Source organism: Podarcis filfolensis, assembly GCF_964270895.1.
Source record: "Podarcis filfolensis genome assembly, chromosome: 5".
NCBI lineage: Eukaryota > Metazoa > Chordata > Lepidosauria > Squamata > Lacertidae > Podarcis > Podarcis filfolensis.
This window is the reverse complement of record NC_139608.1, coordinates 64,948,758-64,974,536: the sequence shown is the minus strand read 5'-3', so window position 1 is coordinate 64,974,536 and position 25,779 is coordinate 64,948,758. Positions and strand designations below refer to the sequence as shown.

Here is a 25,779-nt window from a genome sequence, read left to right as displayed (position 1 = left end):
CAGACTATTACTGCAGTAACTATTTTCTGTTAAAGTGTTGGTGTGGTTGATGTACCCATGGTTGATGGCAGCATCACTTTAAATACATAGGGATGAGAAGACAATTTTCTATAACAGTCCTAAAATACTGCATTGATAATATGACCCCAAAGCAGTTAGAACTGGGAAGTTGGTTCTTAACAAAACTTTCATCCAATAGTTTATGTTGCATCTTCAAATGCCTACATTGTTTAACATTGTGAATTCTTTCACCTCCCCCAATAGAAACAGCATGTTATAGGGAAGTGATTCTGTGTTAAATTGTAGCTTAGTAAATTTGAGAAACAATGAAAGTGGGAACACTTTTTCAGTATAGTATACCAGCATTAGGCTAATATCTCTTCAGAAGGAATACTGATGAGATAGGTGGTTTTATGGGGTGGGAGGCTGTTAAATTTGTAAAGATTTTGTATTGAGAAGCTCTGTGGTCTTACTCTAGATTTCTCTAATTGGAATCTCAAGTGTTCAGAACTGCTTACCAAACGGTTTGTTACATCTGCTTAACCCTTTGGTGGTTTTTCTAATCTTTTGAATGTTAGGTATTCTTAATTGGTGAAAGATACATATTCTTATAATAAAATATTCGTTTAAGCAACAAAACTTAATTTTTTTATTAGCTCAAATTACATTCCATCTTTCAATTAGTTTACCACATTTGCAGTACTTGTGTATGTTTCCTCAGAAGTACGGCTATGTTCAGTGGGCTTACTGCCAGGTAAATATGTATAGTATATTTGTGCTGCTGATATTGTAGCAATCAATTCACACTGCATGAAAGTGATAACTTAATTATATCACTGATCATTTTAAATACATGAATAATAGAGCTGCTTTTACATGGTAAGAATTTTGATCAGCAAGAAAATTCAAATTATCTTGCCACTGGTGTTTCTGCTAACAGCATTAAAAATATTTAAAAATGAAAACTAGTTAGTTCTTATTCCAATACATAATTGAAAGACAGCTCTTTTAACTCACAGTTGGACAGTGTGTGTGAAGTTGTAGCACGGAGAATCCAAAGGTTAAATATTTGATACTGGAACAGTAAAGTGTCACCAGTGTATTGGAGAATCCTCCAGCCATTTAATAAGTTGAAATCTCTTCACACATCACAAGGTTAAAATGAATCTCTTAGGCCAGGCACAGGCAGAAGTTAGATCAGAATCTACTAATAGATATTCTTGATCTACTGCAATAATCCAAAGATCTGAGTCTCAAATTGTTTAACAATAAGAACAACAAAGTGCCCCCCTCCCCAAATAAGTTGCTGACATAAGCAAACCTTTGGGTAACCAAGAATAGATTTTTGTAGGAAGTAACTGAACTCATTTTTGGTTCTTTTGATCAGTAGCTGCTCAGAGACATCCTTTTCTTTAATTCTAAGTGAATGTCTTTTGTACCTGGCTCTAGTTGTTGGGTCTTGGAGTTTAGGTAAAAAATAAGTAGATTCTGCAAACCTGAGGTCTGCCCACCACTGTCTTAGGCTGCAATATTAGCAACATTTCTTAGAGCTTGAGGTTGCAAACTTATCCCTGGGAATAATCTTCGCTGAACACAAATTGCTTCCAAGGAAATATGTATAGTATTATGTTGCATGTCCCATTGAACTTAGATGGGGTTATTTCTGAGAAAACATACCTATGGCTGTGCTGTTAGACAAACAAAAATAATCCAAACCATTTGTTAAGCCAATAGATTTTAAATTAAATCAAATAATATATAGAAATAACCTATTGGTAAGCATAGAAATATTGGACAAGGAATTTCTTGGTCATATATACAAAAAGCAATAAATGAAAATACCTATTTCAGAATTACTCCTCTGGAATCAATTACCTAAGGATTGTAGTTGTGCTGTGGCATGGGTATTTCTTCCTCGGATGTAGCCTGGAAATATTTCGCTTCTTCCATTTGTAGAAAATTGTACTTCCTACTTAACTTGATGAGACAAGTAATTATATGTCCTGTTCGCTAATATGAAAGACAGTGTACATGATCAAACAGAAGTTAGTTGCAGCTAATTGCAATCCTGTTCATACTTGGTTGAGCTTGTTTAAACTTGGGGAGACTTTACTTTTGAGTATACATGCTTAGAATTACGTATTGTAAATCCTCTTCCATTGCTTTCAGTGGAATGTAATACTGTACCTAATGTAATGGGGCTTACTCCCAGGTAAGTGGGCTTGGGAGACTTCAGTCCTAAACTCACGTACCTGTGAATAAGTCTCATTGAATTAAATAGAGCTTACTTCAGAGTAGATATGATTAAGGCAGTGCTGTAGTTTGGATTTTGTAAATTTAGTTACCTAACTTTAATGAAAACAGAACGGGACGTCTTGATTTCTCAGACATAACTTCGTATATTTTAAATTCTGTCTCTGTAGTATATCTGTCTTTTCATCCTCTCTTTTTAGGAGGAGCATTGTTATCAAAATCTAAATTGCTGTACACTTCAAATACCCGATAAACGGAGTAATTGTGGATATTTTCATAGAAGTAAGATCTTCTGTGTTCAATGCAGTTTACATGTCCATGTGTTTAGGACTGCAGCCTAATATAGGTAGAATTTCTAATCTGAAAGATTGCATGCTTTTTTAATATTAGCTGTTACTCTGTATATGATTACAATGTAAGTCATAGTATGTGAATAAGAGTGGATATTTGATCCTGAAAGAGGTAGTAGAGTTTACCTTAATTTCCTTAAGATTTACATTTTATTTGCAAAAGGTGTAATTACTCTACTTTGCCAATTTGAAAGTCATTAAAATAGATAGTTAATAGATTCTCTTATTGTGTGTACGTGTGAGATCATATAGTTTTGGTACATAGTGGTAAATTTAAATACCTGATTGATTCTTGTTGTAGTTCCTTTGAGTTTTCCTCGGTTCTTTCAAGTGATGTGGAATGGCATCCCCTTCAGCTGGAATTACTTAACTTGTGTTTTAGAAAGTTGTATATAGAATGTGCAGATTTGTAAAGTTATACAAGTTAAACATGAAGTTAACAATTAACAAGTGTTACTGTGTACACAGTTTAAGTCTCAACTTTTGGTCCTCTTTTTGTCAGTAATAGTTGTAGTACAAGCAGTACCTATATGATCTGTGTTTTAGTAGAAACTTTGAAATGGTGAGTAACCTATACATTAATTTGCACTGAAAATGGCATTGACTTTTTTCCTGATTGTGACTTTGTGAGTGTGTATAAGTTAGGCCATTGCTCTGCCTAGATTAATATTGCTTGTTTGGACTGGCAGTGGCACCCTATGATCTCAGGAAGGTGTTTCTCAGCCTTACTGTTGAATACACCTTTTAATTGGAGTTCTAGGTTTTGAACTTTGGGCCTTTATGAATGCAAAATGTGCTATATTCTGATGCTTGTGCATCCATCTTTATAAACTTACTTCAAACTGCTTTTTAAAGTATCTCCTCCCATATTGAGGATAGATTAATCAGAGGCTTTATCTTAGACGTAGGAGAAACAATGCATTTTTACAGCAATATTTTAAATCTCTTTAGATTCTGAACTGTGTTACAAATTACACATTTAGTATCTGTAATTTACAAGTCAATCTGTGCACTCATAAGCATCTTCAGCATCTGTCAAGTAGCATGGAAAACACCACTTTCTGTCCTTCCTGGTGGGTAAGGAGTACACTTCCCATGTCCCACTGAAAATAATTTTTTGGCATCTACAGTTTATTTTCACTAATTCTGACACAAAACCACTATTTCATAGTAATGATGCATATAATGGATACCTATAAATATCATGGTTTTCAGATATTGCATAGAAGTGCTTTAAAGGTGAGTCTACCCCAGGATTTCCCTATACCCATATTCCTAAGAGTTTAGGAATAAAATAAACATTTTAGTTTGCAAATGTCCAGATTATGGTGTGCAGAAAGTAGAATGGCTTACTCTGTCAGTAGTGTCCCTTGTTAACACAAGTGTTTCAAAGATGAAAAATTCGTAGAAATTCAGGGTGTTAACTGCACATTTTCATTTGCTGTCTTGGGTCTCAAATAATATTTTACCTGCTTTGAGGTGAGCCAAGTACCACACAAAGTAGATGGTAATCTGCAATGGAGTGTACCTTGTCAGTTGGATTATATAACACAAACACATCATCTCTAGTAATAATCTTTTTCATACTTTTTTAATTTAGTGAATATAATGCAGGCTTCTGGGAGACTGTTTCTCTATCTGGACTTCTTTCTGCCTCTGGGAATGCTCAGTGGCTTACTGTAGTTTTCCAGAGAGATGGAACTCCCTTGACTTTGTCTCTGTTTTTTCAGCGTAGGTTCAACAGGTAGTTACTCCCCCCCTCCAGTAGCAAAGCTTTCCATTTGAATTGACTGTTGGTCATGCAGTCTTGATAGGTGCATTTTGAGTGGTTGATTCTCATGTTTTTTTAGCCTTTAGAGACAGATCCTGCTTTTTGTCTTGGGCGTTTAGCTTCCCTCTGCATCATGAATGGTATGGGTTTAGCCGCTTGCATCCTACCACAAAAGGCAAAATCAAAATGGCAACACTGCTGCTGTGCAGCTATGAACTGCCTTTTGGCTATAGTTGGCCAGCTGATTCAATAGGATTTTGTTTAACTTCAATAAGATTGTTTAACTTTTGCATTTGTGAAGATCATGAAATATTATTCTTAGTATGACAATTTTATCTTGCTTAAAGAGTTCAAAATATTAAGGCCAATGATGAATGTAAATCAACCTATAAGTGTTGGTATTGTGGATTTAGGTTGGACCAGCCTAAAATGTAATTCCTGTGTAAAACGGATCCAGAAATAACCAGCCTTTTTATTGGACTGGCTAAATTGAATGCATGTTTCTGTCAATACTTGGCTATACTTTAGCAGTATAGAGTAGTATATAATCTGAGATAGATTAGGCTGAGAGAGAGACTTGCCCAAGGTCACCTAGTGACTTTTTTGAGTAAGAGATCTGAAGCTATGTCTTCTCTCCTGTAAGTCAAATATCCTTGCCACTAACTATACCACAATGACTTTTGTGATTGTAGTATGTCTTTTCTGACAGATAGGGTGCTATACAATCTGTTCCAGAATGAAAGGCAGGGTTTGAATGGAAGCAGTGTTTGGAAGACCTTTCCACTTTTGATGCTTATTTCCATGTATGCATTTGCACTTTCTTATGACAGGCACTTAAAACAGAAGACACAAGATTGCAGCATGGAGTGCTCCCATTCAGGGTGTCAGCCAACCACCATGCTCTTTCTAGCCTACCGCTAGGATTTGTATCCCCCCCCCCCCTGCAACAGTCAGTTTGCACTCTATAGCTGCTGAGCATGCTCAGTCGTTGTCCTGATTTTTGAGTACCCCCACCTTAGGTATTTCCTAATTTGCTTTTACTTCTACATAACTTGGTTTCCCCCCAAGCCTGTTGATGCATCTCTCTGGAGTTTGTATGATCCTGTTTTTGCTATGTAAGGATATTCACTTTGAGAACTGGATTCATTCTGTGTTTGTTTGTGCGCACAGAGATAGACGCATACATATATGTCTTAAAACAAAATGCTTCAGATTGTAGATTTTTAGCTGCTCCATTTGTAAGATATATCTAACTTAAAATACAGTCTCTCTCTCTCTCTCTCTCTCTCTCTCTCTCTCTCTCTCTCTCTCTCTGTGTGTGTGTGTGTGTGTGTGTGTGTGTGTGTATTAAGCAAGTATGTGATATACATGAACAATATTGGTTCTGTAGATGAAGTTTCATCCAGAAGGGGTACACTGGTAAAGGCATTAGTTTTGTGGTGCCAAAGAAAATGGGGTGGGGAAGAAGAGTTCTGAATAGCAGAACCTTCCCATTTCTCCAGTGGTTGGGCAAACAAGGCTAAATAATGTTTCTAATCTGTACACTTCCTCTCAGAAAGGATGCGTCATTTTCATAAAGTTCGACACTATGTACAATGTGCATTTACTCTTGGCAGCAAAGAAACCAGAAATAATTCTATTGTAAATCTGATATTTATCTGCATTTCCCACTAGTTCCTGAAAACTGCTGAATGCCTTTCCTATGGGCTTTGTGCTTAGCAACACTGGTCAGTGCAAATTAAGCACAGTTTCTCTTAATATTATGTGACTTGGCCCCCACTAACACGGTTCTTGCAGAAGAATGTCATGTAGTCTTCTAACTGTAAGCTAACATAGCTTACAGAAGCATTGTGTCCCTTGGTATTCCTGCAGTGTATGGGTCCTTTGCTCACATTTTTTGTTGTATATTGTTACTAATACCTAAAAAGCAGTGGGGTTAAATACTTTAAAAAGGTACGGTAGTTTCAGTGCTATTTGAACAAAATTGTTTAGTTTGTCAGCAGCTGCACTTTGGAACTCCCTGCCTATTGAGATAAAGCAGGCACCTTCACCATACTCTTTGGCACCTGCTAATAGCATTCCTGTTTAGACAAGGCTACTAAAATGCTTAGAAAGTTGAGATAATTTTAATCAGTTTTATTACTTTAACTTTTGTAGGTTTTAATGTAGGGTTGTAATTTTTTCTTGATTTTACAGTTTTGTTTTCTGTAAAGCACTATGAGATTTTTTATAATCATACGTGTATAAATTTTTATGGAATGAATAAGTAAGTAAAATAAATAAATTGATTCCTTTGGTGCAATGAATACAGTCATCCCATGCCATATATTGGTATGTGAAAGCTGTTACTCATTTTTTATGCTTCTAATCCTCCTGGATTTTTATGAATTTGGTAATGTTCATATGACCCAATATAACAAGTTTCACGTAAAATGGGAATTTTATTCTTCTGCCATAGAAAAACCATTATGGGGGCCCCTGCTCCCTGGACAGGCTTTTTTAATGGGTAGATGCAGAATATGCATGAAATGTTTTTTCTGCTATGAAATAAAAAGTCGGGTCATAAATGTTCTGAAAGTTGCGCCAGATGTTCATTGGGAAAAGAGCAGTGTTATAGTTTAAGACCATATATTTGACATCCTCAGTGGATTGTATTTTTTGGGATTAAAAAAAAATGCTTCTGTACCTATCTCAAGAACAATAATGATAGAATACAGTAATATTTTAATGCAGAAAAGTTTCCTTGTGGTAGTGCATATTTTTAGGGAAAGTAGTGATGACTCTGAAAAAAATATGCAAAAGGAATAATGAGTTATAAAATAGTTCTGGTTTGGCTTAAAAAGTGTATTTTTCCTGGCAGGCATTTTTTTTTCTTTTTGCATGTGTGTGTTATGCACATATATATGAGTTATATGAGCTGCTTTGGTAAATATTCTAATGATACAGTTCAGTAGCTTTAAGAAGACTTGATTGAAAATTCAGAGAAATGCCATTTTTGCAGTAAGAATCCATTACTATTTTGCTGTTTGTTTTAACAGGCCATTTGTGTGTTCCCCAACTAAATGAAAATGAGTCCTTAGTCTCTAGCAAATTTAAAATCCTTACATTGATAGGGCGACAGTAGAATAAAAACACCTACAAGGGTGTTTTATTATGTCTTATTCACATGATGTATGCATAGAACTTTCCAACTGAGTGATTTTCAAAACAAGTAATGCCCAGAACTTTTTCCTCCCAGAAGTTGGTGTTTACATGCATGGACTAATGTTCTGGAATTTGATCTTTAAGGTTTTTAAGAATTTAGATTGAAATCTATACATGCACACTTGGGTATAAATATCAATGAACTCAGTGAGGTTTACTGCCAAGTAAGTCTGCCATAAGATGTATTAGTTCAGTTAGAAAGTGGTGGTTCCTAACTAGTGCTGTCATTTTAAATTTGAATATAATGTAGGAGGGCCCATGCTCTCCTACTTGCCTTTATCTCTTTACTTGGAAAATATTGCCATCAGAGTAAACTAATAAAGACTAGTTGCTGGGGGATGATGAACAGTAGGGGATGGCTGTTACCTGCATGACCTGGTAGTATGCTTTCTGGATGTATCTGACTAGGCAGTGTTAGAAGCAGGATGCTAAACTAGATTGATCTTTGTTCTCATCAAGCAAAGCTGCTCTTATTATATTATCAATCCTTTGCAGTTTATCTACATTGTTGTTGACTTCTGTTGCCCAGAACTAAACACAAATGAGATCTTCATCAGTGCTGAATAGAATGCTATGGTTATTCATTTGTATTTTAAAGACAGTATTGCTCTTAATGTGGTCTATAATGGCATTGCTATTTTGTTCCACTACATCACATTGACTCATTCAGTTTATTCCCTATAAGCTGAAGTTTTTAGAAGTGCAGCTGTTCACCCAGTTAATTTTTTTCTCCCTTGTCTCCCCTGCCCACAGTATTGTATGTGTTTCTGTACAGTTCTTTGTTTTAAATATACTACTTTTTTTGTTTTTATCATATTGATGTTCACCTTACTTTTCATAGATACATCTAACATTTTAGTGTTTGCAATCCCTTTATTTTGGATCCAACATGGTGTATGGTCATCTTCAGCTGTGTTGATTAAGAAATTGAAGAGAGAACTACCAGCATGGCTAGAAATCTCTTTACAATTTGATATTGATCTATTTTATTTCTTTGTGCAGTTTTTCAACAAATTATATCCCTCTTGCAATAGTTTGTTGTTTGTTTGCTACCCTCCCAAATAACTGTTCTGGCGTGGTTGTCATGAAGACGGAGATCAGAAGCCTCGGCATAGCTAAGATATATCAGTGGGTCTGGCTTCTTAAAAATGCAACTTCGTTTGGGTCAGTACAATTTATAACCATTGAATGCTAGTCACTCATATTCTTCTCCGTGCTTCAGTATGTGCTCCAATTTTAAAATGCAGAAGCCAGAATAATTTTTCTGCTTTCCTTTTAAAATAAAAAAGATGCACTTTACTTTTGCTCTGTAGCCTTTTGGGACCATGCCATTTTCCATGAGTTCACACACATAATCACTAGTGGTTCTGAGAGACCAGCGTAACTCCCATGGGATCCTTGAGTGAATGTCATCAGGACCTGCTGACTTGAATATGCTTACATTCTCCAATATTTCTTTGATTTCCTCTTTGGTTATTTATATACCACTTGATGGTAAAAAAAAACAAAACCCTCAAAGCAGGGTGCAAAAAAAAAAACAATAAAATTGAGAAAAAATCATAATCATACATAGAAAACTTAAATTACTAAAACAAATCAAAAATTACCTCAACTGTCTAAGTATCTCAGTAGGCTTCTCCAGACAAGAGTGTTTTTAGCAGATGACAAAAAGAGTATGGTGAAGAGTTATTTATTTATTTCATATATATCTATATCTATAGATACGGGACGCGGGTGGCACTGTGGGTAAAACCTCAGCGCCTAGGACTTGCCGATCGCATGGTTGGCGGTTCGAATCCCCGTGGCGGGGTGCGCTTCCGTCGTTCGGTCCCAGCGCCTGCCAACCTAGCAGTTCGAAAGCACCCCCGGGTGCAAGTAGATAAATAGGGACCGCTTACTAGCGGGAAGGTAAACGGCGTTCCGTGTGCTGCGCTGGCTCGCCAGATGCAGCTTGTCACGCTGGCCACGTGACCCGGAAGTGTCTGCGGACAGCGCTGGCTCCCGGCCTATAGAGTGAGATGAGCGCACAACCCTAGAGTCTGGCAAGACTGGCCCAAACGGGCTGGGGTACCTTTACCTTTTTATATCTATAGATATATAGATATATATATACTGCTTGATTGTTGAAAAAAACTTCAAAGCAGTTTACAAAAAAGATAAAACAATGACATTATTACTAAAAAAATTATCATAATTTAAAACATACAAAAAGTTAAAAGCACAATAGAACAGACTAAAACAAATTAAAACTCATGATCTGTGACCTTTCCTCTCCCTTGGTCCCCCTCCCCATTGTGAAATACCCTATGATTTATTATTTTTTATAAATAGCTTTCCTTACATAATTAAGTCACATTGCACTGCATACCTTTTGCTTAATTCATATGACTTGGTACTTGGTTCTTTTGAAGCATTCCTTGGTACTTGGTTCTTTTGAATCATTCCTAGGCATTTGAGCAATGCTTTCTAGAAATTTGCTGCTGCTAGATGAGTTCTTTAGTAATTTGCATTCTACTAGAGAGGAAACAAATGGGGGAAACTAGGCTTTTGATTTTATCAAACCATGAGATACTAAGGAGGCAGGTTTTTAAATTAATGGCTGTACAGAGATGGCTGGTCTCCTTCAACAAGATACCTTTGAAGGGGGAAAGCTGTTCCTTGGCCTGCTCCTAGATCAGCATTCTCAGAGGTTAAGTGCACACTGATAATAAATCCTTTGGTGTCTTTTTCTGAAGAATTCTAGGAAGAAAATAGCATTGAATTCAATGGGAACTATTCTGAAATAGGTGTGGATAGAACACAAGTTTGTGTTTTCTGCAGGCCCTATGCTGTACTGTGTAGCTTCAACATAAGAGTATTGGTTTTGTATGTTTTACTTGGGACACCTCCAGCCAGAACGTAACTATATCTTGCTGTCAACTGCAGAGAGGTGGAGTAAGATCTCTCCTAAAATGCCAGGTATTTAAAAGTATGCAATGGCTGAGGCCTTTTACAAAGAGGTTTTTGCAGGGTTGATAAGTGCTGGAGAAAGAAATAGGGCATGTGACTAAGGGTGTGCACATATGATTTCTTCCTGGAGATTAATACTTGCATATTTAAGCTGGTCAGTCAGAACTTGTTGTTCCTGAAAGATGAGTTTATGTTTTCTGATGTCATGTTCCCCTCCTGCTCTGTTCATTGCTCTCCCATTCCATCACTTTGTACTAAAATGTTAGCAAAGAGGAATGCTGGACATCAGGTAGAATAGCAAAACCAAATTCACTGCCAATAGCTAATAATAATAATAATAATAATAATAATAATAATAATAATAATAATTTTTTATTTATACCCCGCCCTCCCCAGCCAAGGCCGGGCTCAGAGCGGCTTACAAGCAATAATAAAAACAAGATTACAACTTAAAAACAAAAATAAAATACAACATTAAAATAATGGAACATTAAAATATTAAAATGTAGCCTCATTGCAGGAGGAGAAGGAAAAGAAAAAAGAAAGAGAGGGAGGGAGGGAATCAAATTGGCTCCAAGCCAAAGGCCAGGCGGAACAACTCTGTCTTACAGGCCCTGCGGAAAGAAATCAGATCCTGCAGGGCCCTGGTCTCATGAGGCAGAGCGTTCCACCAGGCTGGAGCCAGAGTTGAAAAGGCCCTGGCTCTGGTTGAGGCCAATCTAACTTCCTTAGGGCCTGGGACCACTAGGGTGTTGCTATTTATGGACCTTGAGGCTCTCCGTGGGGCATACTATAGCTTCAACTATAGCTTGCTTCCACTTCTAAAACAAGCTTTTAACCTCTTTGCATTATAGCTGTACAGCATAAAAAAACTGTTAAGGCACACTGGGGTTATGCAGTGACAATATTTTTTTCTTACTCTTCCAGGAGTGCTGATAAATTAATTATTTATTACATTAAACCTCCTAAAATTGATAGTAGTTTATTTGTAAATTGGAGATCAGTCCACATCTATAGGCTATATAAATCAGTGCTTCTCAAGCTATCTGATGTGGTGGACTTGTAAACCCTCCCCATTCAAATAAGCCAGGGACCAGTCCCTGAAGTGTCCCACCCAAACTGGGCTGTGGTAGAGTCATCAGGGACCAGTAGCTGATGGCTTGCAAATCGACACCAGTCTGCAGTCCACCACATTGAGTAGGGCATGCATAAATGATATATAATATTTGGCAGTTGCTGATGTTTAGAGTCTAGGCATGGGGTTTCCAAACTATGGACCACCAATGGTCTGTGATCTTCATTCAGGTGGTCTGGTATGTCCACTTTTAAATATTCATACTGATTTTTAATTGCAGTTTTATTGCTTCTTTTAAAAGAAACAAAAAAAAATTATACAGTATATCTCATACACTCTCTACAACAGGCAGAAAAACCATTAAACCGTCCACCAAGACCATCAGCTGTTTTCTAGTGTTCTAAGGGTGAGGGAGGTTGAGAACCACTGGTTTAGACTTCTTATTGCAAAGGTAAGTCTCTGGTAGAAAAGTACAATAGGTTGGAGTGATTCTTGGAAACCATCTACATTTTAGCTTCTTCTTTTTTGGACCTTCCATTTTATACACAGCCCCACCTGGAGAAGAACAGCTGGGCAACTCTTGTGAGTGAAAAAACTGAAAAAAATCCTGCTTCCTGCCGTTGTTGCACTTCTATACACCCCCCCCCCCCCCGGAAATCAGCAGTGACTAGATTTCTTGGACACTGGTTTGCTGCCATGATGTCTGGTTTGCTCCTTAGTCTATGTAAACATCTTAAGCAGCTTTGCAAATAATTACACAGGGAATGTTTGCCCGCCCTAACTGACCCTGTATACTTTGTGCCGCTGCTCCTTCATCCTTCCCCATCCTGCCTCTACTATTGTACCCCTACTATAACCGTGCTATCTTCTTGTTGCTGCGACACTTCACCATGAGCTTAAAAGTCAGGTTAATTGATAACTGGACTTCAGTATCAAATCTACATGGTTAGGATATCTGGATTCGTAAGTCTTTAACACTTGTGGTTGAAAGAAATGGGTGATAGAATGTTGAGGTAGAACTGACAGGTAATAGAGCACTGTGCTGCAGTTTTTCCTAACTAGGTGAAACAGTATAGAACTGTGGTTGTTAGTATGTTTGCATGCCTATGTTCTCTATTGCAGACTTTTATATTAGTTGGCCCTTAAATATGAAAAAGGTAGAGAAGTGCAGCAATTAACTTTGACACCTGACTCCTAAAATAGCTTTTCAGGAATAGCAGCAATAGTGGATGGGTAGGGTGAGTAAGTATGATGCAACCTAAGACTGGGGACAGTGACTGGTTATCCCTCGCAAGTTGCAGACTGGATGGCTAGATAAAGTTTCTTTTGACTGTAGCCTTTGCTTATCTGTGCTTCCTTGTTAATGCAATTTAGTAAAATTGTTTCACTGGTCTTTCTCCTCATACCCACAGGTATTTGCAGTTGTCTCTCGTGGTCATAACTGCACTTTAGGTATACCTATAGATATAATATTTTTGAGTTCTAGTTTTCAGAAGTGTTTGTGCTGCTCTTTTATGCATATACTCATTGGAAACTACAATGCTACTGTTAATCTTCCCCCCACAATTTTTTGAAAAGCTTGATAAGTAGAAATTGGAATAATCTCTAGGAGTGTAATTTACGGTAATAGATTTCACTTCTTAATATCTCATTGTGCAGAGGTGGTGAACACAAGGCATAGTGGGTTATGCTGCCCTCTTGTGCTGAAAGTCAGGAAACACATACCTTTGTCCATTAATAGCTCCCTTCCTCCTCTTGACCAGTCTGTTTCCTGTCTTGACCAGGAGCAGAGGTGTGTGTGTACTCCTCAGTTGCCTACTCCTCAGACTTGTGGTTAGTGTTTTAAATACATTTTGTCAGTGTGTGTGTGTGTGTGTGGTTGGTCTTTGTCTGATCTGCGTTTTGTATTGCTTGCCAGAAGTCCCCCCTCCAGGTTTTACCTTACTGGTGTTTTCCTGCAACATCATTTTTCCTCAGCTTTTATTATCTGACTTTCACCATCAGGTCCGAAGGGTGTGTTACAACAGTTTAAAATTCAACATTAAAACGGTTAAAACAAATGACACCTTTGATAGTACTTAGTTCTTGGTAGAATTTGAGTGACTTGGCTAAGGGTTTACACAGGATGGTAGATGCAAGCAGAGATACTATGTATATATGGACAGTACAGTAATAAAATAAGTATACTTTAAATGTAAGTTAAATTGGCTTTAATCGTTTCTTTGACAGATAGTCTTCTGGATAGTTTTTGAAGATGTCAGTACTGTAGAATCAAAGAAAAATAGATGAGTCTTTCTATATTGTGTAATTAAACCAAAAATAAGGTTTCTGGGTCTTATACTGCTCCTTTGTGTACATTTAAATAGCAGAATAGCAGTTTAAGCTTAAGGTTACTAGCACTGTGCAAGTTCTTATTGCATGACAATATTCTGCCATTGCCTGGAGGTTTGAGAAGATACTACTTTCTTTCACTGACTTTAAAGTGGGGCTTTGTTACCAAAATTTTCTTTTGCCCATTAGTGGTTCTCTTTCTCCTCTGATTGCAGGATGCTGAGCAGATATATCTATTCCAGTATTCTGGTTGTAGTTCAGGTACTGAGCCAGAAATGTTTTGGAGTATTTATTCCATTTTCTTTGTTTAAGTATGTAAACACATGTGAAGCCTCAAGATAATAATAGAGGCTGTCAAGGAAGGGAACTCCCCACCGTTCGTGGATTCCATGAAGTGTGTTGTCTTTTCTGCCAATGCCAGAGCACAAGGAACTCTGATAGGCTTCTGAAGACAATTGTGCTAGAACATTACTTTCATCAAGTGCTCAACTTTCAGAATTTCTTCCAGTGCTGATTGCTTATCTGACTCAAGACTTCATCTGTGCACTTTCACTTCTAGTTGCCTAAACAGTGCAGTTGGCTTATACTTTCAGTAGAATTCTGAAGTTTTCAGGTGACCCTGCAGTGCAGTGCTTAATGGGTTCTTCAGCAAGTAGTCAAATATCTGTCAGGTTCCATGCCTCTTTATCAGGGAGAGCTTAGTGCTGATTGCAAAGGAGTGAATCCTATACAGGTGACTCAACTTACACGGGGGTTACATTCCAGGGATAGTGCATAAAGCCAAAATCTCATATAGTCAAAACACATTTTGGGTTCAGTGGTGGGTGGGATTGCCAAAGTAATATTTTCCTGGACACCTGCCCTCTTTCTGCCTCCTTTTCAATTTTCTAAAAATAAAGAATTGCCTACTATGTAAAGCTGAATGCGTGCAAGTTAAATGCACGTAAGTTGTGAGTTACCTGTATAGTTAAGAAAACTTAACACTCTCTAAGCAGGCACAATTCTAGACCACTACTCTGCAGTCACCATAGCCATCAGGTCTCCTTTTCACTTTTCCACCAATGCCACTATTGAGAAGAACATGTCTCAAGGTATGCTTCTGCATTCCAGTCTGCCTTGGCAGTATGTCTCTGCCTGGAAGTTGAATAGAAGGCTCCTAAAGGCCACCCACCTAAAGTGGTAGGTACAGTTCTGTCATCCAGGTATCCTTCCATGCTCTGCATTTATCATTCTGCATGATCAGTCTTCCTAGACAGTGTAAAGAAGGTCAACTGCACTTAAAGAATGCTGGGATACCTGCAGCATCTTCATACTACCTTGTCAGCATTGCAGAAGCTGCCATTTGAGTTGTTAAAATCTGTGTCTCTTTGTTGTTTCTCAGATTGGTTTTTTTAAACCCCTAGTTGTCATCACTTCAGTCTGTCATGGTGGTTGTTCTTTGCACAAATTTGTCATTCATCTCATAAACATGCTTCCATTTTCAGCAGGAGCAGGAGCTTGTCCTTACAACCTGTTGCTTTCCAGCCTTGGAAAGGGGATGGTATTGTCTGGCAGTGTGAAGAGCTTTGAGGTTTGCTTTGGGAACCAAACAGTTTAGGCAGTCAGAGGCTTTCTTTAACTTTTTTCAGCCAAAGTGACAGGGCGAGTGTCCACCAGAGCAAGGTGAATAAAAGGCTATGTTTTCCTTGCTTTCATATTCTCTGACATAGACTTTCCCAGCCTTGAGTCCCCCAGGTGTTGTTGGACTATGACTCCCATCAGCTTCATCCAGCATGGCCCAGTGGTCAGGGATGATGGGAATTGTAGTCTCAACAACATATGGGGACATAGGGTTGGGAAAGGTTACTCTAAATTACCTGTTCCATCTAACATTATAACTTACTCTGCAGATTGGTGGTAGTATCTGCAGTTTTTGCAAATAATACCCTACACAAAGTTTGTTGAATCTCCACATGGTCACATCCTAACCTTCTGAGAATGGTTGGCAGTCTCTTGATGTGTGCAGGACTTTTCAATATTAATTTATTGTTCCTAACCTTTCAGACAATCTGATTTCTTGTTTGTTTCGTTTCACTCAGCTTCTCTGAAGAGAAAGTTGTTTAGCTGTACCCTGTCTCTCCTGCTTCTAGAGTTTAAGATGTATCAGCTCTCAGTAGCAAAACATCTGTATGTATTTTCATTCAGGCAGGGTGGTTCTAAGGACATGCCTAAAATAAATTCAATTTTGCAGCAACAAGAAGAATTGATATTGCCAGAGTTTTATCCCACTTCTCCATGAGTAGGCTTGGCATTCTTTAGATGTGTGAAGAGCTATTAGAGCATACGTTAATAGAACAAACTACTGAGGCAAACAAACTCTTTCCACCCTAACACCTTGGGATAGAAAGTAAGAAGCTACACCTTAGTTAGGTGGATTAAAGTGTGCATCACATTAGCTTATGAATCACTGAAGTTATTTGTGCCAGAACATCTCAGCATATTCAACCCTGACAACTTCAGCAGCTTTTTTCAGCAAATGCGCCTTTTTGCAAGGTATGCAGAGTGGCTGTGCAGGCTACACCAACAGCATTCATTAGGCATTACAAAATTGATAAATGTTCTTCAGCAAAGGCAGCTTTGGGGAGGAAGTCCTCCAGCAGGTTATTTAATAGGCAACTGTTGCATGGTTCCCACTGAGAGGTTTTTAGCTTTAGTGCATCTCACCATACCATATATTAGCACCTCTAGAGAAGGAACCCTTGCTCTCACTTGAAAGGGGTTTCTCAGAGGCATTGAACACATGGTAGGTCCTTGAATTTTGGGGATGACTGGCAGGCTGTATAAATGCTTAATTCTGTGAACTGCCCTGAGATCTTATAATGAAGGGTGCTATATAAATTGAATGAATGAATGAATGTAGGGAGGATTGTTCTGCTTTCACAGTTGGAGGCAATATGCTTCTGAATACTAGTTGCTGGAACCTACAAAAGGGGAGAATACGCTTGTGTTCAGGTCCAGCACATGTTCTGGTTTTCCCCCGGCAACTGATTGGCTACTGTGAGAACAGGATGCTGGATTAGATGGGCCATTGGCCTGATTCAACAGACTCTTCTTATGTTCTTAGGTTTTCTCCTGTGCTGCATTGCTTTGGTGATTTGTTCTGTATATGAGTAATGAAAGAGACTGGTCAAGAGATGGAGGAGCAAGGAACAGAGAAAGGTCTGTGTTTTGTGTCTTTGAGCAAAAATGGGTAGCATAGCCCACCATGCCATCTGAGAAACATATTTCAGGCAAGAAAAATGGTTCCTTTCCTTTTAGTAGGCTTAAGTGCTTATGCAAAGGTAATTTGATAGAGTACAGTATATCAGGCTAAATATATGATACTTTGCTTCTTTATTACAGTACTTACTGACAATCTAATGTTAACGTGAGGCTTCTGTTTGTTTGCTGAATTTATGCTATTTCAGTTCCTGGATGAGATGGCTATAAAAAGATCCAGTTTGAGAACCTATAGAAAATTATCTGTAGTTTTACTTAAGAGGAATGTAGGCTGTGTATAGCCCGTGATGGTTGAAATTATGCAAATGAGCCTGACTGGACTCTTGGCCTCATGTGCTTTCTCCACCCTCGCTTTATTTTTTAATATATATGTATACACTATACTTAAATAAAATTCTCAACCCCACTTAAAAATTAGATCTTCTTTCCTAGTTAGTAGGGCAAGGGCAAACCATATGTTTGCTGGTTTGGATTAAATGGAACATCATGGCTACCTTACATCAGGAGGGGAGAGAGGGATATCCCATGTCAGCAAGGCTAAGGCCCAGGCATGCTAATGTCAGAACGTAGCTTACCATTATTTTTGAACGATACCTGTACTTAGATCATGTATATTGCTTCAGTCGAATTAAGATTTCACTTTCTTTTACGTAAGTTCCCAATGAAGTGCAGAAATCAGCAAAAGACTGATTTAAAATCATATTATGTATAATCTGGTGAAAAGTGTAGAATAGACAGACTTACTCTCTTTCTGGATGTCTTGCAAATTACTCCAACACAAAAGTTACTAGTGTACAAGATAGTGTGCAGGTTGTTTTTTTAAAAGATAAAATCAGATAATTCTGCATTTACCTTGAAACGAATCTCATTTCTATCAAGCATACGAAATGAATTTCTGTGTAGAAGATTTTTTTTTTAAAAAAATACTTCTGAGGACAAGGTGTTTGTGCATTTGTTTATTTACATAACACAGTTTGTGTGTGTCTATATGAATTATTGTTGCAAATTTAAAAAAATTAGCATGATCAACCAAACAACATGGATGCTTACCACTTGGATAAGTGCTATTTTGGTTTGTAATTACCTGTTTTGTTTACTTGCAGGTGCAAGTGAAGGTTTTTGCTTTTGTTTGGTTAGACTTGACTATGATTTTGGGAAACAAGCCAACTTCAAAATATGGTTCACGATCCTGGCTTTGTTTCCTACCATGTATAATAATCACAATTCTCTGATTGGATGAAATGAGTTGCTGTCATCAGTTTAAAATGAGTGGCATGCATGGAAAAGTTTTTCTTTTGTTACATTTATATCCTGCCTTTACACCAATGAGCTCAAGGTGTCCTACACAGGTCTCTCCCTTTCCATTTTATCTTTGCAACAGCCCTATGCTGTGGGTTAGGCTGTGAGGTAGGTGAGACCATAACTGACCCAAGGTAATCCAGTGAGCATCATGGCTCAGTGGATATTACTATACAGAAGGTTCTGGAGATAACAGCTGGTATCTGTTGAGCAGGTGCATCATTTTGCAGATGATGGAAAGGCAAGTGTCAGTCTAGTTTTGTAGTTATGAACAAATATTTATAACAATGAGAGTTTAACAAATTGTAAAACTTGGAGTACATAAAATAGTGTGAGCTGGATTTGAGTGAATTATTCTGGTGAGAGACAGGATGATGGCTTTTGGAGTAGAGACTAGATCTTAACAAATCAGAACATTTTCTTTTCCCTGTGTTTATATGCAGATTTATATGTACCTTCATGCATACAAAAGAGCTGAAGGACAGCTTTCAAGCTCCCAGGACTTGCATTCTGCTCCCCCGTGTTGTGTGTGAGAGGCTTGGAGCCATATGATGCTGTGGTACAGGAACAGGAGATGTTCTATATCTCTTGGCAGCATATGCAGCTACCCAATCTCTGAATACTCAGAGCTTGCCGAAGTAGCCCAAATGGACAGACTGCTTCTGTTTGTACTCCACAGATGGTCTGACTGGAGCAAGCTTGCAACTTGGGAGGTTCTGGTGAAGGGAAGGAAGCGCCCTGGATGTGGAGATTCTGTACCTCTTCAGTAATCTGATCCTTGCAAGGCTGTGTCTTGGCAGCTAGGAAACACTAGAGAGCAACTAAGTCAAACTTAGTGGTCAACTATGCATAAATCACCAGATCCATGGTGGCTGTTTTGATGACAGGGGCTGCACGGGTATGAAACAGTTTCTTGACCCTCAAGCTGAAGGGTAGACTGAATAAAATTGTGAGTTATATGACATATAATACTGTTGTTACACTGCTTGATCTTTCAAAATGGTAGATATTAATTTCTCTCTATTGAAAACATGAACATTCTGCTTCCAAGTAATTGTTAAGATTACATGTGAGCAATCCAAGGCCCTCAGAGACCTTTCCTATGGGTTGGCAAACCACCGCCTGTGCCCCTCTGTACTCCCAGGCCTGTTCTTCTTAGCCTGCCAAACAGTTGTTTCCCTGATGGTGGAATACTAGAACCTTTTTCTCTATAGAAAGTGTCTGAAATGGTTGCTTAAATCCAGTCTCTATAGTTACTTACTTGAAATATTTAACACTTTATGTACTATTTCACAATGTTACTCTGTAAATATTTCTCTTAACTTGACTATTCAGATATTTATCCAAATATAATTGCAATGGGTTTTCCTGCAGAAAGACTTGAAGGAGTATACAGAAACAATATTGATGACGTTGTGAGGTAAGAATTTGTGTCTGTGCATCTTAATGTCATCTGGGAGTAAATGTATAAATATGAGATTTCTTGGGGACAAAATGTTACATCCCTGTGTATGTTCCCTTCCACAGGTTTCCCCATTTCTGAGATTATCACATATTTTATTCAAATGAGAACTAAAACAATGTTTTGGTATCTTTTACAATGCAGTGTGTTTTTCTCTGCCAAATCTGAAACAAAAGCAAATATTAAGATTTGAAGTTTTAAGGTAATTAACTGAAGTATTACTTTTTTACATGACAATATATCAGTGTTATGTTTAATCTAGCTAGTGCATTCATCATTACTATTTTTATTTTTGTATAATTCTGCAGTTTGGTGTCAGTTCAGCAAATCTCGTACCTCTGAATTCATCTATGCACTTAATAGCCATATTGTGTAAGGCAGAAATTAGTTGACAAGTTTGGCTGTTAATTCTCCAGCTCTTCAATGAACGTTTGCCTCTCTAATTTTAATCTCTGCTAGTATGTGAAATCTGCGTATTAGGTGTAACATTAACAGATTCCAATCCCAATCCCCTTCACTTTTTTTTCTAATCCTCTCCTTCCATGCCAGCCCACAGATAGCAGTTCACACACGTACAGTAGATGGAAGAAAGGGAGGGGGATGACAGAACAGGAATGACCTCATGATGATTTTATATAGTCTTGTTCCTTTTTTTGTCATTGTTTTGTGAAACTGTAATTCAAGTATTTACCCTCCCAAAATTTTCCACCGTAAATGACTTCTAGGGTGACTATAACAATTTATTTTAGCATTATAATCTAAAAGCTGCGGGAGGGCAGCTACACAAAGTTCTGGTGATAGAGAAGTATCATATTTTAGTGCTGAAAGGTGAAACTCATCTAAAACCAGGGTAAATAAGATCAATGATTTAATAAAAACATTATTTTAAAAGAAAACCCACTTTTCTTGGGGGGGGGGGAATCATATTACATGCTAGACTAATATTAAATATGGATATAAGCATGTAAGTCCTGTTACTAATCTTTAAGCTAAGTAGATGCTTCTACGAGATCAATTGAGTTAAAGGAGAATTTGATGATTTCTGAAATATGAATGTTCATGCTCTATCTCCAACATAGGCGTTTCATTTTCACCTGTTAAAAATGGGGGGGGGGTTAGGAAAATGCATTGCACTGGCATATGTATAAGCACCTGGAACTCTTTGGATGTTGCAGTTGCATCTGTACATAAAATTACAACCTTTCACAAAGTAGTTCAGGTGTTTCCACCTTCGTCCAATTTCTCATTACCTACCACAGTCTCTAGCGCATACCTCCTTCACATATCATATACACAAAATGTTCCTGGCCAATAAAGGTTAGGTGTTGATTGTGTGAGAAAAATGTATGGAGCAGAGCATCATGATAGCTTACTGAGCTTGCATGTCCTCATATTGGTGGCTACTATACAGTTCCCTAGATTTTTATTAGTTAGTTGTGGTTTGATATGCTGGTTATCTAATAGCTTTACAATGGAGCACTTCTGTATATTTAGAAAGGAATAGCCACATATAAGTTAATTCTTTTTAAAAACCATTCTAAAAATTTTTTTTACACAAAAAGTAAAGGTAAGAAAATTGCAAATATTAGCACAAAACCTTTATTAACACCTTTAGTAGACCAACCAAAAAACAGCTTATATTAAAATATTTTGCAAGCTTTCAAGTTCTCCAGAACTCTTCATCAGACTCCTTGGTGAAAATTGCAGTTGAGCGGGGGAGGGAGAAAATTTGGCTATTGAAACCATAGAGTGAGTTTCTTGTCATATTTTTAACATGAAATGGTCAAGGAAATAGCAGATACTTAAGTGATATGCAGGTATCACGGTTTTTAAAAACGGGTGGGGCCCAAACTATATTTTTTTTTTTGGGGGGGGAAATGAACGAATTCCTATGCCCCACAAATAACCCAGAGATGCATTTTAAATAAAAGCACACATTCTACTCATGTAGAAACACTAGGCAGGCCCTACAAATAACCCAGAGATGCATTTTAAATAATAGGGCACATTCTACTCATGTAGAAACATGCTGATTCCTGGGCCATCCGCAGGCCGGATTTAGAAGGTGATTGGGCCAGATACGGCCCCCGGGCCTTAGTTTGCCTACCCATGGTTTGGACCCTTGCTAAATTCTTGTTTGCTTCCTCACTGTGACCTTGCTTTGTTCCCTGTTTTGTGAGAGCAGAGTACTGGAGAATTGTGCAAAAGTGAAAGTGTGCATAGAACAATAGGCAGTGTTTTTCATTGGTTATGCAATGAGCAGGGATTGATTATATGAGATTAAGGCTTGCACTTTCTCAGTTGCATTTATTTTGCAAGTTATTTGGAATTGGGCAATTAATGTAGTCTGTGATTAACTTTCATTTAGCTGCTTTAGTTTTCCTCATCTAAATTGAGGTTGAATCCCTTATTCTGAGGCAGATTCTATGAAATCTAAAATTAAATGCCAATATTAAAGAGTACTAATTCTTACCCTTGCATAGAACAATAAGGCCATCTTTAGAACAACATCTGCTTCAGTTTCTCAGTAAAAATGCTTTGTGGAGTAAACTGCAATTTTAATTTCACACACTTTCCCACATTTGTGCAAATTAAGGGCAGCAGCAATAGTAGGTACTACATACACATCAAAATTGATATCAACATTTAGGTGGAGATAGATATGTCTTATCGAGCAACTATGTAAAATAATGATGTCAAATATATGTTTGTGTGACTTGTGTGTATTTTTCTTTAAGGTTTTTGGATTCAAAACATAAAAACCATTACAAGATATACAATCTGTAAGTATACTTCTTAACATATACTGACCCAAATATTTCTAACAGAGGAAGTTAAGTTCCTTTTTATTTGAGAGGTTGATCTCAAAGATATTCAACAGACTTAAACATGAAAAAATGCTGAATGTAAGCATTGTGAACTTATTTTGTAAGGGTGGTGGTATGGTGCAGTTTAATGTACTTGGGCTGCTTTAAATAACATGGTAGAATGCCTACCTTGCAGCTTGTAACCTTATGATAAAGTGAAATTATTCAGGCAGCTTTTGTTGATTTGATGACATCGTCACATTGAAGCAAAATTGTTATGTGTTTCATTAAACTTTTTGTGGAAAGCCTTAGTTTGCTATTCTCAGGCCACATTTTATATATTGAATTCTTTCAGATTTTGCTATATAGTTAAAATTCATGTCAAGGATCCTAGGACTTATAGTAAACTCGAAAGAAACAGATGTATGAGTAACATTTTTATCAATTGAAAAATATATATAAAGAAAAACATATAAGAATGACTACATCCATACATGATACTTATGTTCCAAATTTGATTTTTAATCAACTGAACAGTTGATTTTTTTTAAAATCCAGAATAGTTTACCATTTTTAAAAAAGTTATAATGTTTTTCAAGCTGTTAAATGTTTAGGGTTTTTAATAAAAGAAATGATGTAACATTTCTTGATATAACAGCTAGAGCAAAGAAAACCGATAAAAAGAGCAGCAGCCACCAGTTGCCCATTAAAAACAACAACATAAATTTACATTCATATGGGAGAAAGTGATCCCTGAAGTGCCTAAGGTCAAAATCATTTGAATTGTGCCTGGGAACTCAGTAGGACCCAATAAAACTTTTTCAACCCAGATGTAATATGATCAGACCAACATGTCTCAGTTTTGTTCTAATAGTGTCAAGTGGTTTCCATTGAAACAGCTAGTAAAATAGAGGGGGAAAGCTCAGTTTTAGCAGCAGTTTCAATGCAAACCACTCGGTGCTACAGGAGCAGCAAAGCTGCTTATGATGCAGTTCTCAGGTGCCTGACAAACAGCTGGTTGTCGGGCACTTGAGAAGTACTATCCAGCTACATTATGTGGGCATGACAACCTACCTGTCACCCATCTTTTGTCATAATGAGATCAGATTGACAAGTTGATTGTCATGCCCCTCCGTCAAAGTTAGTTGGCAGTTTGGGGTCATCTAAAGAGCTGGCCCATTGGGCCAAAAACGTTTTCCACCCTATGTTACAGAAATAAGCCTATGCAAGCCTCAGACTTGTACTGTTCCTGTCTGTCTTCCTAGTTTGTGCATGCACAGAGAAAACTGAAAGCTTTCCCTCTAGAACTAATCACAGTGACATCCAAATTCTGCAAAATGATTGGTTTTAACTAAGAATATCAGTGGCAAAGCTTTCTTCCTTTTTTGTGTTACAGGTTCATGTTATTGTTCAAGTCTGTAATATCTGTTACTTCTCCAGAATGTTACTCATTAATAGTAATTCAATTTGGTGGAATAATCTGCTTGGTATTTTGATTTGCTGAGCTTCTTTTTGTTTTAACTTCACCTATTTCTACTGGCTTCAAATGTTTTACCTATGTGGTACTTAGGACTGTCACTTGGATACTGTACATGGTGAACTTTTAAATACCTTTTTAAAAACTCCATGGTAGATTCAAAATGTTGCATTTCATAGGCTTCCTTAAATGTAATATATACAACTTGCAATGGAAGCGTTTTTTACAACTCCAACCATATTAGCTTTAGAAGAAATTGCACACTTTTCAGTAACTGGCTTCATGACAGCTGTGGTATTGATCTAGCACAGGGATCAGCAACCCAGTAGGTGTCCCAGACTCTGAGCTTTCTTTTTTTAAAAAAGTCTAGCCCTCCTAGAGGAAAAAATGTGGAGCAAAATGTGCAGGTATCTTTAAAGTGATTAGTGTGCCTACCTCACCCCCCCCCCACCGGTAGTGAGAAATGCTCCCTGTTACTAAACAGCAACAGCATCTCTCTCTTTCTCTGTGTATGTGGTCTCCAGAATCAGGAATCAGGACCAGCAGCTTATAGCTGACTTCCCGTGATGAGCATGTCAGGGGTGGTGTTGTCTGTCTAATGTGTTATGCGATGCTCCTTCCATGACTGCCATAATTGGTGCTCCCAGCACTCTCAAAAATGTGCTGTTCACCAGGGCAGATTTCAATCTAAAATTCAGAAATAGCTTGCTGGCCAGTTGAGAATGTTACCATTATAAAGCAGTTTACCAGCAGCCTGTTGATTGTGGTTGGAGGACGGAATACAGCATTTAGTTTTTGGGGACCAAATATATACATTGGGTTTTGTAAACCTATGGGGTACTATTAAATTCACAGTACCATTTGTAGTGATCTTAAGCAAATTGAAAAAGTTGTCTATCTTGAAAGTATTGTTTTTACCCTCTATGGTCCTCTTTTACAAGAAATTAAAGAACTAGTTTTGTGCTAAGTATCTGTAGACATAATGAATACCTAATACATAGCAGTCTGCAGGGTCACATAGACCCACAGGAACATCTGTGTATGGTTTTCAGTTTTCTCAGTCATTCCAGTAGGGATAGAATTGATCCCCAAAACTGTAGGAAAGAAAAAAAGGAAAATTTCACTAAATAAAGGAATCTTCTAAAATGTCATATGGCAATATAATAGAAAGGGAACCTCCATCGAAATCTGTCTTCATAACAACTTTTTGGAGTAGGCTTATTAGGCCAGGAGTTGGTGGTCTGACAGAGTGTGAAGGTCACCCATTGAGCTTCATGAGAGCATGGAAATGTGGATTTGGTTCTCTCTGATCCAGGTCTGATTCCTCACTGTTACAGACTCACCCTCCCTTCCATATCTGTGGACTTACAAGCACCACATATTTATTTATATGGCTTGAAGAACATCTGAAACTTCTGGCTAAACATATATATTAAGCTTAATGGAACTGTTGTTTCTAATATGGATATAGTATTAGTTAAAAATGTATTTGAAAATGATAAATTTTCTCCCTGGTGAGTAGTTTTGTTGAACTTGTAGTTAA

General features: G+C 37.6%; 1 protein-coding gene and 1 long non-coding RNA gene across 2 annotated transcripts in view; one reads left to right on the top strand and one right to left on the bottom strand.

Annotated features, from left to right (window-relative positions):
* The window catches only part of PTEN (phosphatase and tensin homolog), a 54,238-nt gene that overhangs the window by 2,557 nt on the left and 25,902 nt on the right, over window positions 1–25,779 (top strand). The window contains exons 2-3 of the mRNA XM_083614203.1: window positions 19,826–19,910; window positions 22,691–22,735. Coding sequence (XP_083470329.1) covers window positions 19,826–19,910; window positions 22,691–22,735 — 130 coding nt within the window. The remainder of the gene's footprint in view (window positions 1–19,825; window positions 19,911–22,690; window positions 22,736–25,779) is intronic.
* On the bottom strand, window positions 1,813–9,212 carry LOC310762795. Its single transcript, XR_014548181.1, has 2 exons — window positions 2,885–9,212; window positions 1,813–2,010 (listed from the first exon to the last, which is right to left on the bottom strand). It is a non-coding gene; the product is annotated as an uncharacterized lncRNA (long non-coding RNA).